Raw genomic sequence first — 13,896 nt, 5'->3', positions numbered from 1 at the left:
ATGGGACGAACGAACAATTTTTTATAGCAATGTAAAAAGGCTTTCCGCCGCGCGGCTTTCCAGACCTAGGAACTCTACGATGTTGGAATGTGCCCAGACGAATCTGGACATAAGTGTAAAATGTCTCCGAGGTGGGCGTAGCACCTCTCAATAAAGTTTTGGGCCCTCACCCTAATTTTCAAACATGTTATTTTCGACAAAATTGTTAATTTTATTGGTATTAAAAGGGTTTCCTCTGGGCGGTGGAATGGTCTACTTAAACCATGTTTCCACTAGAGCCCAAATCCACTTGATTTAAGATAATCTCCAAAACCCGTTTCCACTACGATTTATGCAGTTTTTATTTTTCAATAGTGACGTTTTTGACTACGACTAACTACTAAGTTTAATGCAGCAGGATATTATTTAAAGGAAAAGCTTCTGACTTTATCCAATTGTACATTGTATTTTGGCTGTTTGGTGCAATCCGCCATCAAGCGGATCGTCGTTTTGCTAACACACGCAAACAAATTTGTGTGCGTGTATAAGCGGGTAATATTCGAAAAAGAAGATAACAAAAAAAGAATGCAAACGAAAATCTGACATCTTAATACCGTCAAACCCGGCCGGGTGTTAACAGCTGTTCACTACAACACCAAACGGTGGCGAACTATACTATAGCTACCATAACACGAAGCATGAATTTGGCTGTGGATTTGTGGTTAGTCGGAGACTGAAACACCTTGTCTCCAGCATTACTCCGGTGGATGAGACGCTAGCCACAATCCGCATAAAAGTCAAACTCTTCAACACCACCCTTATTTGGGCGCATGCTCCGATGGAAGACAAAGACGAGCAGACCAAGGATATTTTCTACGAGCGCCTAGAGGGAGAATATAAGAGAATGAGACATCTTTGGTCCAACACTCGGAAAGTTTAGCCTCCTCGAGATAAGATCCAGTAATGGGTTGATAGATTTCGCTGCGGCAAAAAACACGGCGCTACTAACCACCAGATTTCAACATAACAATATTCACATGGCTGTTACTCGATCAAAACACGAGGAACCAAATTGATCACGTTGTGATAGATGGAAGACATTCATCTAGCGTGTTAGATGTACAATCGATCCGTGGAGGAGAAGATTATACGAGATGCAGATGTGAATAGATATGGCGCACTAATCACACGAGAACATATGCTACTCGCCCATGCCGACGACATCGACATCATAGGGCGGTCACCGGAAGTAGTAACTGCAGCCTTTGAAAGAATTGGAAGAGAGTCAGTGAAAATGGGTCTGCAGTAAATGGAGATAAGACGAAATGGATGGTTTCAACTCCCAAAACGCCTTGTACAACCGAGAAGATAAAGAAAATGGAGAAAGTTGGGAACCACAACTTTAAGATAGTCAGCAACTTTATTTACCACGACACCACCTTAACCGAAACGAATGACACCAGTTTTGAGGCAAACTGGCAAACAGATGCTACTTTCGACTAAGTAAGCAGTTTAGAAATAAGACCACCTCTCGACAGACAAAGATTACATTATACAAGACTGATACTACCCGTGTTGTTATATGGTTCTGAGTCATGGGTATTTGTGAAAGCAGATGAGGCAGTGCTTGGAGTATTTGAGAGAAAGATTCTTCGTAAAATATATGGACCAGTTTGCGTCTATGGAGAATATAGGCGACGTATGAACCACTAGCTGTATGACGACAATAGCATAGTTACACGTATAGAACGGCTGCGTTGGCTAGGTCATGTTGTCAAAAAGGATGAAGAAGGTCCAGCAAAGAAGTCTTTTGAAGGCAAACACGGTGGTACACGCAAACAGGGACCAAAACACGATGGAAAGATCAAGTGATGGGAGACACCTCGAAACTTGGTATCAGAGATATTAGAATGAGATCAAAGCGCTTGATACGCTATTCTACGTTCGGCTAGTTGAACAAATGTTCTGTCTGCCAAATAAGTTAAGTAAAGTGGCTCAAGAAGTCAAGACCCATGATATGTCAGTTATATAAAAAAAGGACCGATTTGGCCTATTTACAATCCCAACCGACCTACGGTATTTGTGTAAAATTTCAAGCGCTTAGCCTTATTCCTTCGAAAGTTAGCGTGCTTTTGATAGACAGACGGATGAACATGGCTAGATCGACTTAAAATGTCATGACGATCCCGAATATATATACTTTATGGGATCTTAAACGCATATTTCGAGATGTTATAAATAAAATGAAGAAATTAGTGAACCTCCATCCTATGGTGGAGGGCATAAAAAACTTAAAAGAGTGTTAAAAAAATTTCCTTAAAATATTGCAGGATATCCTGAAAAACTTGTTTGATCTATTTATATTCGAAAAAATTTTCAACCTACATACTAATATATTTGATATTGTTTTAAAGGTGCCACCTTCGATTTCTTCTATAAAAAAAAACGATATTATTCTTCAAAAAATAGTTCATGTTTTAATATTTCACTTTTTGTAAACTATAACAAAAAATATTTAAGTATACATGTAATAAAAATTTTTGGTACTTAAATGTATCAACTATTGCCTGATATCGGCTTAATGTGGGATATTTCAATTATTACATGCGGTTAAAAAAATAAATGTACATATTTCAGTGTCAAGTAATAATAATAATAGGAAATAAAGCTTTAATTTGTCCTTAAGGTAACACGTTCATCGTTTTTTTAGGGTTATTGTCTTTTAAAATTCATTGGTTTGTATAAAAAAATGCTATGCTATTTAAAGGAAATATAATTGGTTTTCCAAGACATTACTTGGGCAGCGGTGAATACTTTCAGCAACTAGGAAGGCTAATTTGTGAGCATACTGACAAACGGCAGGAACGCGTAGTGTTCCTGACCAATTATAATATAAATGGGTCATCTTGTATGTCAGTATCTGGATTCTGTCGGCAGACATACCCATGGTATCGTGTATGACGTTGTAGCTTGTTGGTGAAACAGTTCCTTGACGAACAGATTGCGAGACCAGGAAGAAATCATAACGTTCTGGCAGTGTGATTATATCGTCGACCACAGTACCGGGATCTGGATTTCGGCCGTTTACAAAATAACGTGTATTGATTCGCTTCGATACAACAATAAAGGCCAAACGGCAACCGTTTTCAACGCCAGCAGATCGATAAATCTCATCTAGTTTTTTCTTAAGGAATTGCACCTCGGTTTTGACCACTTGATGCAATTGTCCATCACCAACGCCGTCGCGATAGAAGAGTATACGTGCAGGTAAAGTACCATGTACAGCACGATATGATTTCAGGGCACATGTCATATTCATGGTTATTTCATTCGAGAGTTCCTGTCCTTTCAAATGTTGTGTTACAGCGGAAAAGTATTTTGTGGATTGTTTTATATCCATTGTTGCCACAAGGGCACCGTATGACTTATTGCGCTCCTTGGCCGAGTGACAGACATCAAACCCCACCGTCATTAGTCCGCTTAAAGGCAAATCAATCATCCAAGGTGCGCCCATTAGTTTAGCATTCATTTGGATTATAACTTTTGTAGCTATTGACATCAAACCCGATGCCTTATCACCACGCGGTGCAATAACACGCAATGTAACGACCTGCGAAGGCACAGGCCTATCCACACAGCACTTCTTTTTTATGCATGAATATCTAAAAATGGACGAAAAATAAAATTAAAACATTAACAATGACAATGACAATGACAATATAAAAAAAAAACAAAAGAAAAAAAGAGTAAAAAGAAATGAATTAAAAATGTACAAAAATTAGATAAAGTTAATAAAATACATATATAAATATATGGAAAATAAATAAATAATAAATACATAGAAAAATAAATATATAAAAGAAATAAACAAAAATGTATAAAAAAATATACAAATAAAGCAAAAAAAAAAAAGTAAAAGCGTGCTTAATTTGGCCGGGCCGAATCTTATATAACCTCCACCATGGATCGCATTTGTCAAGTGCTTTGAATGACTTTCTCAATATAATATGAAAAATAACAAGTTTTTGACCCATATGGACCGTACTTGTTATGGCTGTTAGAAATCATAGAAAACAACACCTCCAAAATTTCAGTCAAATCGAGTAAAAATTGTGACCTCCAGATGTTCAAAAAGTCAAATTCGGAGATGGGTTTATAAGACAGCTATATCACGTTATCAACCGATTTAGACCATACTAGGCACAGTTGTACCAAAACAAATGTGCACAATTGCACCCTCTAGAGCTCAAGAAGTCTAATCCGGAGATCGGTTTATATGGCAGCTATATCAGGTTATTAACCGATTTGAACCACACTTAGCACTATTGTTGGGAGTGGTACCAAAACGCCACGAGCAAAATTACAGCCAAATTGGATGAGAATTGCGCCCTCTAGAAGCTCAATAAATCAAGACGTAAGATCGGTTTATATGGCAGCTATATCAAAACATGGACCGAGATTTGTCCCATTTGTAATCCCAACCGACCTAAATAAAAAAAAAAGAGATAAGAAAATATAAATAAAATAAAATAGATAAGAAAAAATAAATAAAATAATAATAAAGATATAAATAAACAATATTTAAAAAAAAAACTATAAAAAAAATTATGATAAACATTAAAATAGGTAAAAAATAAATCAAAAACAAATAAAAATAAATAAATAAAAAAAAATAAAAAAAATAAAAAAAATAAAAAAAAGTAAAAAAAGAAAAACAAGAATAAATAAAAAAGGAAGAAAATAAAAAAATAAAAAAAGGAAGAAAATAAAAAAATAAAAAAGGAAGAAAATAAAAAAATAAAAAAAGGAAGAAAATAAATAAGAAATACATAAAAAAATAACAAAAAAAGAAAAAATCAATTTAAAAAAAAAAATAGTTAATAAAAAAAAATAAAAAAAATTAAAAAAAAATAAACAAAAAAAAAATAATAAAATACAAAATAAATAAAAAAGAATAAGAAATAAATATAAAAAATATATATATAAAACAATAAACAAAAAAATAAAAAATAAATAAATAAAATAAAAAGGAAATTAAAAATAAATTAAAAAATAAATAAATAATAAAAACAAAATAAAAAAATAAAAACTAAATAAATAAAAATAATAAAAACTAAATAAATAAAAAAATAAAAACTAAATAAATAAAAAAATAAAAACTAAATAAATAAAAAAATAAAAACTAAATAAATAAAAAAATAAAAACTAAATAAATAAAAAAATAAAAACTAAATAAATAAAAAAATAAAAACTAAATAAATAAAAAAATAAAAACTAAATAAATAAGAAAATAAAAACTAAATAAATAAATATATATAAAAGTAAATAAAAAAATCAAAGTAAAAAAATAAATTAAATAAGAAAAAAAAATTAAATAAAATAAATTAAAAAAAAAAAAAAAAAATATATATATATATATATATATATATATTTTTTTTTTTTTAATTTATTTTATTTAATTTTTTTTCTTATTTAATTTATTTTTTTACTTTGAATTTTTTATTTACTTTTATATTTATTTATTTATTTGGTTTTTATTTTTTTATTTATTTAGTTTTTATTTTTTTATTTATTTAGTTTTTATTTTTTTATTTATTTAGTTTTTATTTTGTTTTAATTTTTAATTTAGATACTTGGTTTCTTCGGATAATTTTCTTATAGTACGATTTAAAAAAAATAAACCCACCAGCGCAATATATACCATTTTACTCGCAGAAATCTGTATTCAAATGCTACGAAAGCAAATGACTGCATTGTTTATGGAAGGGTAATAAATACAAAAGCCAAACTCAATTATTTAAGATTTGGTTTACTCACTTCTCTTCATTGCTATTTGGTAATACAAGCATTAATATTTGAGGATCTTGAGCTGTAGTCCTGTCTATGGCCGTTGCGTAAGAGCCATTTCGATCGTCAGGCATTTCTTCACTGCAAAACCAAAAACAATCAAATTATTCCCCCTCTAAATATTTTTTATATAAGCCCACTTACTATCTGGGTTCAGAAATATGCATCCTCATAGAAGCTGCAGCACGTATGCAACATTTGACAAATTCTTGAACTTCACGCAAACTGCGTTTGGGAACAATGACATACCAGCGTTTTATATCAACATGTGAAAACATGGTTTTATTTCTCATATCACGCGACCAATCTGCATTCGCATCGCAGACAACGGTAGCTTGATTTCCAAAAACTATTTTCTCACTAGGTAATATACGTCCGGGTATTTCTACAAGGTGTCTATCAAGTTGCATATTCCAAAGGGCCAGGACATCCATACTTTCTGTGGAATTTTGAAGGCGAGTGTTGAAAGCACGCAAACGTTCAATTCGCCGATTAGGATTTAAGCGAGTGTGTTCACCCATGGCACGCATTAGTCTAAAAAATAGATACACATTAAAAGAAAGGTTTAATTGAAATTGTTTACTTAAGAAAACATTTTATGAACGTTTTATTTTGGGAGAAAATTTTATAGAAATTTTGTTTTTAGAAAAAATTTCATGAAATTTTGTCATTAAAGAAATTTGTATGGAAAATGTCCAGCAAGATTTGAATGGATTTTTTAAATTTAAAGAACATTTTATGGCAAATTTCCATTGAAGTTTTGTTTGAAGAACAATTTTACATACTTGAAGTTACTGCGCATAGCATCTGTTAAGCCAGTGGCACGACAAAGTTCAGGAACTAACATAATAAATTCATCTTGGCCACCACGAATGTTTTTTTCAGTGGGGCGTGAAATTAGCAATGGTTGTCTCTCGTCACGTATTGGAAGATTGTATCGCTGAGAATTTATAAAAAGAATTGCATTAGCTATGAAAGCTTCTAATATAAAATTCCTACTAAGAATACCTGTTTATAATACTGCACATATGAAATCTCCCCATCTCTAGTTGAGAACTTTGAAGATGGCGACGATTGAAAGTCCACATCGTCCACGCGATATGTTTTGTTATTGTAGTCGGTTAAAACAATGCTACCTGAAAAAGTAAAAGTGATTGGTATTTCATGAAGCTCGTCAATCATCATGTTGATATTTTCTACATACCAACGACCTGACGTTTAAAATCAGCTTGATAGTCGCCACTGTCACGCAAACATTGGGTCAAAATATTGTAAACAGTCTGTGTGCGCATCACTTTATGAGTTATTTCAGCGCACAAAAGAATATCCTGTTCGTGTTGCCGAATAGAGGTCTGATAGCCGGGCCATATTTCCATTTGGAAACTGTCTACATTGACCTAAAAGAAAGCACATATTTTGGTTTAGATTCAAATTAAGAAATTTCATATTGCTTACTTTTGCACGAGGATCGAAAAAATTCCTACCAACCAATTGAAGTTTTAAACCTTCCATGGAACGACGTAGAATCAAATTCAGTACTTGGATCTGTTGTGCATCGGTGACATCGACAATGCCAACATGTTTCAAAATGATCTGAATAGTTTCGCCTTCGCGATTCTTTGTTAATAATTCCTTTTGTTCAGATTGGTCGGTGAAATGATTGGTGGAGAATAAAACGGTGCCGTCGAATATGAACCCACCTAAAATTGCTTTATGTTGTCCCAGATAGGCACGACGAAGGCGAATCAGATCTACATCGGGTCTGAAATCGACACGATACTGGTGAATAGACCAATGTGGTTTTTTTAAGATTCTAAAGTAATTGGCTTGAACTGGAACTTTAGCTCCAATCTTTCCACATTTCGTGACAAGGTCTTGAGGTCGAGAATGAACCAGATCGGGAATAACACGTTTTCCTCTTACAGCGCCGCGATTGTCTTCTTTAACAACAGCTTAGAAATTAAAAATAATTATCCAAAAATTAGTAAGAAAAAAGTGTGGATTAAATAATTTCACAATTATTTTCTAAAGACAAAATTTCCCAGTAATTGTCTCTAAAGAAATGATTCCCCAAAACTTTTCTTAAGACAGAATTTCCTAAAATATTTTTCTAAAGACAAAATTACTCAGAAAATTTTCCCTAAAATCAAAATTTCCCTAAAATTTTCTCTAAAGGTAAAATTTTACAAAAATTTACTCTAAGACAAAATTTTCCAGAAATTTGCTCTTAAGGCAAAATTTTCCAGAAATTTTCTCTTTAGACAAAATCTCTCATATATTTTCTTTGGACACGATTTTCCAGAATCTTTCTCTAAAGACAAAAATATCCAAAAGTTTTGCAGAAATTTTTTCAGAAAATTTTCTTTAAAAACCAAATTTCTCAGAAATTTTTTCCAAAGTAAAAAATTTCCAAGAAATTTTCTTATCGACAAAATTTCCCGGAAATTTTCTCAAAAGACAAAATTTTCCAGAAATTTGCTCTGAAGACAAAAATTCTGATATTTTCTTTAGACAAGATTTCCCAGAATCTTTCTCTAAAGAGAAAATTACCCAAAAGTTTTTCAAAAATTTTTTTCTGAAAATGTTCTCTAAAAACCAGATTTCTCAGAAATTCTCTCTAAAGACAACAATAAATTTACCCAAAATTTTCTCTAAAATAAAAAATTTCCAAGAAAATTTCTTAGACAAAATTTCCCAGAAATTTTGTTTAAAGACCAAAATTTCCTAGGATTTTTTTCTGAAGACAAAATTTCCTAGAAATTTTCTCTAAAGACAAAATTTCCCAGAAATTTTCTCTAAAGACAAAATTTCCCAGAAATTTTCTCTAAAGACAAAATTTCCCAGAAATTTTCTCTAAAGACAAAATTTCCCAGAAATTTTCTCTAAAGACAAAATTTCCCAGAAATTTTCTCTAAAGACAAAATTTCCCAGAAATTTTCTCTAAAGACAAAATTTCCCAGAAATTTTCTCTAAAGACAAAATTTCCCAGAAATTTTCTCTAAAGACAAAATTTCCCTGAAATTTTCTCTAAATACAAAATTTCCCAGAAATTTTCTCTAAAGACAAAATTTCCCAGAAATTTTTTCTACAGACAAAATTTCCCAGAAAATTTTCTCTAAAGACAAAATTCCCGAGTAATTTTTTCCTACAGACAAAATTTCCCAGAAATACAAAATTCTCAGAAATTATCTCTTAAGACAAAATTTCCCAGAAATTTTCTCAAAAGAAAAAAATTTCCAGAAATTTTCTCTAAAAATGAAATTTCCGAAAAATTTTTTCTAAAGACAAAATTCCCAGAAATTTTTCTATAGACCAAATTTCCGAGTAATTTTTTCTAAAGCCAAATTAGCCAGAAATTTTCTCTAAAGACAAAACATAATCCAGACAAAATTTTCCATAAATTTTTATTTCGCAATACAACAGACTACAACCCCCATCAGTCTAATACTTTTATAAGTCTAAACCGAACTTACCACCGCCTGCTGCCTCTGCTACTGGAACATCGCGGTGAGTTGTAGCACGACCTAAGGCTGTAGGAGCTGGAGGGCGTTGTTGTGGATGTGATGTAGGTGCTGGTGCCTTCATAATTGAACTTCCTCGAGCCATGCCCATAGGACGTTGGCCGCCCATAGATGGTGGTGCAGTTCCCGCGCTGGCACTTCCTCCGGGTCCTCCCGGTCCACTAGGCCCTCCCGGTCCACTAGGCCCTCCCGGTCCTCCTTGAGCCTATAAAAAAGGACAATTTGAGACATTTTAAAAAAAACTCAGAAATAAAATAATTTATTTTTAGTGATTTGGTTTGTTTTTGGGTGATTGTGTAGACTTTAGAGTACCAAAATAAACTTTTAACCAATGTGATGAGCGAGTTTTTATGAACATTTGTTAAAGGCAAAAACACAAAGGCATTAAAAATTACAAGTGCTTAACGAAATCACTTACAAAACTTTAAAACAGCATTCCCCCCAGAGATTGGGTGGTGTTTCCACCGCAACTAGCTTGCTTCCAGAAAGCAGCTTGCCAAGAATCGCTACTACTACATTCATGTATGTGACTACAATAACAATACATCCACAAGACAAATTCATATGAAAAAGAAAATACCAAGTGTAACTTATCAATACAAGCCTGACACAACAACGCAAGCTAAGATTTATGCTTGATCAACTAAAAATTGAAGTCAGTTTGTGGTTGACATAGGAGTCAAACCCACTTGAATCCATATTGTGCATGTATGTGGTGTACAGCACCCGCCAAGTCTTACTTCACCACGAGGCTTATGCGAATCTCTGAAATTTTCAATGCCAAAAGAATGAGAAGTTTTACGCCATTTAGGGTCCTAAGTCCGCTTAAGATGAGAAATACATACCAAGCATAATCCTATTTAAAGTACAAGATTCAAAAAACTTTACTCAACTTACCGTATGATGCCGTCTTCCGCGTGCTGCATCGCCTTGGCCGTGGCTAGAACTTGCTCGTCCACGGGAGCGACCAACATTTCCAGATGATGGTTTATCCATTTTTTAGGAGTCAGTATACACCTCCTCCTGAACACTTTACCAAGTAGCAATAAAACGAATAGTGAACAAAAGTCCGGAATGGGAAATAATTGTGGAAATTCTGAATTCTCAAATTGTTCGCCAACTTAATACCGTTATTGATACAGACGCCAACTAGTTGTTGTTATAAATACCCCAAACACCTGATGAATGAAACAAAGCAGGGACGCCATAAGGGTTACCATTAGGATTTCGCAAATGTGGTTGCCAAATTAGAAATTTTGCGTTAGCAATTATTAGACATAGAAATTAACACTGCCAGCTAAAACCCCGTAAACACTGCTCATTAAATCCGAATTTAAGACTCTCGACAGCCGAGCCATTAAATCCGGAATTAAAGAGCAGTGTAAACGGGGTTTAATACTTATCCTACGTGCAGTATCACAAACTCGAGAAAAACTTTATTTGTTATTAATTTATGACGCAAGTGACTCAATGTATGTATGTATGTATGTATATATTTATTTGAGTCTTCTTCTTTTTCGATTACATGTGAATGTGGTTTTCGATTTCTTAATAATATTTAGAACTATTGTTGTCTCGTTCTATTACACGATTAGTATAGATAATTGCTACGCGCTTGAAAGTATAGAGTATACTTATGAATATGAATAACATAACAAAATGAAATGAAAACAAAAGGCTTGCTCTCGGCCTTTACTGTTGCTTACAGAGCAAAGAGAGTCTGTATAATAAATAACTTATAACTAGACAACAACTACAACGAAATAACAAAATGTTCTGCAATTACTATAGCTAACAGAGCGAATTGGCATAACCAGTTATGAATGAAAATGTAAATATCACAGTTTGTACGAATGTATGTATGTATAAAAATATAATGTATATGACATATGTTTATATGTTTCGACTCAATCATCAAAGAAGAGTATTAGAAAACGAGTTGAGCTGTGCTCATGGTAAGTATTTAGAAATACATAAAGAACAATTAAAAGCAAATTTATGTAAAAAATTGCGTTATAAAACTAATATTATATTATATTTTTTTTTTTATTTCTCATCCACGATGTGATCCAGGTGTCGTCTTGCGGAAAAATTCTGGCAACATGGAAGGGGCTGATTCATTGTCGAAAGTTTCATTGATTATGGCAACTGGTGAAAGGTAAGCTGAATCAACCCATGATGAACGTTCTTCTAATTCATAAATGTCTCTTATCAGGTCATTTTCGTGCGTGGCCATTTTTTTGACGAATATTTCTAGAAGCTTGAAACCATAAGAACACAATGGTTCGATGTCTGAAATATCGTAGATGTAAGAGTTGGAATATTTTTTTGTGCGGCTTTGGTAGTGCTTATTTATACATTTCCTTAACACTTTCCTCTCTAGGATTTCCATTTCTTTGGCCACTGTCGGAGAGATAGTGAACCAGATTGGAAAGCCGTATATCAGCACGGGTCTAATGGCCACTTTGTAAAGCAGTAACTTAGTGGATTGTGGTAAGTATTTGCTATTAAATAAATAGGAAAATGAACCTAATATTTTTTTTGACTTTTGCAGTGATCCTCTGGCGTGTGGGTTGAATTTAAGCAGCTTGTCAAATGTGACGCCGAGATATTTGACTTTGGATTCGACGGGTATGCTGACTCCATTAAGGGTAAGTTCCAGTCTCTTACTCTGAGGTACCACATAATTTGGGCATTTGCCTGATGCATTCCTTACACAAACTGCTCGTGATTTCGCTTCGTTTATCTTAATACCCCATGTCTTATAGTATTCATCGATGCGTCTAAGGTGTACTGCTGCTTTCTCCATGGCGATCTCTGGGGATTTATCGTGAGCATATATAAGGCAATCATCTGCGTAAAGAATGGCCTGCGAGTCTTGCGATGTATGGGGAAAATCGTGCAAAAATATGTTGAAAAGATGTGGTGCTAGGACACTGCCTTGGGGTACGCCACTGCCAACGGACCCGAAGTTCGACAGTGTCCCCTGTACATCTACACAAAATCTTCGATTTGAAAAAAAGCTGTGTAAAATCTTAACAAGGTACGGATCAGTCTCTAACTCTATTAGCTTATACAAAATGCCAGTATGTATAACAGAGTCGAAAGCCTTCTCTATATCAAGGGATATGGCTACCGTGCAGGATTGATCTCGAAGATTGATGGTGATGTCGCTATGAAATTTCAATAATGCGTGTTGGGTGGAATGTGTCTTTCTGAATCCAAACTGGAAGTCAGGTAAAGGTTCAATTATGTAATCGTTTTCAATTTTCTCTTTCAGGATGTGCTCAAATATTTTCCCAATGTTGGACAGGAGAGAAATTGGGCGGAAATCGGACGGAGTAGCACACTCAGTTTTCTTTTTGATTGGGAGAATTTTTGCTACTTTCCAATCGGACGGGAAGTAGCCATTGTTTATGCAATTATTGAAGATGAAGGTGAGAAGATTTAAAGTTGATTCTGGTAATCTCTTTAATACAAAATTTGATATTCCATCTAGGCCACTCGATTTCTTATTGTTCATGCGTTGAACAATATCTTTGACTCTTTCTGGAGTTGTGAAGTGCAAATTATCCTGATTTCGGGCTGCGTTGATCTCGTAATCGAAATTATAGATATGTCGGGGAACCGCGTTTAAACAATTGGAGACCTTTGATTGCAGATCCTCAACTGGATGAAGGGGTAATCTTGTACGGAAGGTGTCTGAGTAAAAGGCATGGAACTCGTTTGCGATGTCAGTACTATTGGTGAGTATACTGTTGTTGCGGACGATTTGTTGGCAGAACGGAGATTTAGATTTTCCCGTAATTTGATATACTTTTTTGAAAGCGGAAGGACCTGGTTTTATATCTTGCAATCTTTTGTTAAAGTAATCAGCTTGTTCCATGTTCACCGATTCTTTAATAATGGTCTTTAGCAGCTGAATCTGTTTGGACAGCACATTATACTCACTGCTTAAGCGGTTCCCCGTTCGATGAAAGATTTTCTTCAATTCCTTCTGCCAGCTATGCTTGATCTTATAAAGTTTTTTGGTTTTCTCCGAAAGTGGAAATTTATCACCCTGCGTTAAGATTTGCCTAGTGTGAGCGTTGTGTATGCAATTGAAAGATGTTTTAAACTGATCTATCATTTCATCTATTTCATTGTCCTCTAGATTAAAGCTAGAGATCGGCATAATTCGGCGGGATGCCGAGTCCATATCCTGAATGAAATTTGGCCAGTTGGTGTCCTTATAGGAGATGTATGTCCGGGGGGTCCTCAAGATGAGCTCTGGATGATCTATTCTGAGTGACAACTTTATTGGGAAGTGATCGGAAAAGGTTGGTAATGTCGAGATCTCAAAATTTGGCAGCGTTCTGTTCAAGAGGTGCGGACTCATCAAAAAGTGGTCCAAAAATGAAGGGCCGTTTGGATATGACGGCTCTGCATCGCATAACCGGTCCACTTCGAGGCTATTGTCATCTAACCATCCACGCAAAGATTTTCCGTTCATATTTTCCATACTATCGCCCCAAACCGGGCTCCTTGAATTCAGATCACCTCCTAGGAT

The 13,896-nt window shown here is 34.2% G+C and overlaps 1 protein-coding gene across 1 annotated transcript; it reads right to left on the bottom strand.

The window, feature by feature from the left end:
- Positions 1-2,460: 2,460 nt before the first annotated feature.
- On the bottom strand, positions 2,461-10,805 carry LOC106086550 (protein aubergine). The gene is made up of 10 exons (XM_013251277.2): positions 10,756-10,805; positions 10,245-10,525; positions 9,300-9,552; positions 7,282-7,778; positions 7,031-7,223; positions 6,835-6,962; positions 6,612-6,766; positions 5,971-6,360; positions 5,797-5,907; positions 2,461-3,641 (listed from the first exon to the last, which is right to left on the bottom strand). Exons 2-10 carry the CDS (start codon positions 10,341-10,343, stop codon positions 2,741-2,743), a joined length of 2,727 nt encoding a protein of 908 aa, XP_013106731.2. The 5' UTR covers positions 10,344-10,525; positions 10,756-10,805; the 3' UTR covers positions 2,461-2,740.
- Between the last annotated feature and the right edge of the window lie 3,091 nt (positions 10,806-13,896).

The sequence above is a fragment of the Stomoxys calcitrans genome, chromosome 4 (assembly GCF_963082655.1).
Source record: "Stomoxys calcitrans chromosome 4, idStoCalc2.1, whole genome shotgun sequence".
NCBI lineage: Eukaryota > Metazoa > Arthropoda > Insecta > Diptera > Muscidae > Stomoxys > Stomoxys calcitrans.
The sequence above is the reverse complement of the archived record's forward strand: the minus strand, read 5'-3'. Positions and strand labels throughout refer to the sequence as shown.

Excerpts from the sequence above, each read along its gene's own strand:
- LOC106086550 (XM_013251277.2), bottom strand. The coding sequence starts at position 10,343 with ATGGATAAACCATCATCTGGAAATGTTGGTCGCTCCCGTGGACGAGCA. Across the intron at positions 6,963-7,030 it reads TTTTAAACGTCAGGTCGTTG|GTAGCATTGTTTTAACCGAC; the intron begins GTATGTAGAAAA and ends TTACTTTTTCAG. Across the intron at positions 3,642-5,796 it reads CCAAATAGCAATGAAGAGAA|ATATTCATGCATAAAAAAGA; the intron begins GTGAGTAAACCA and ends GTCCATTTTTAG.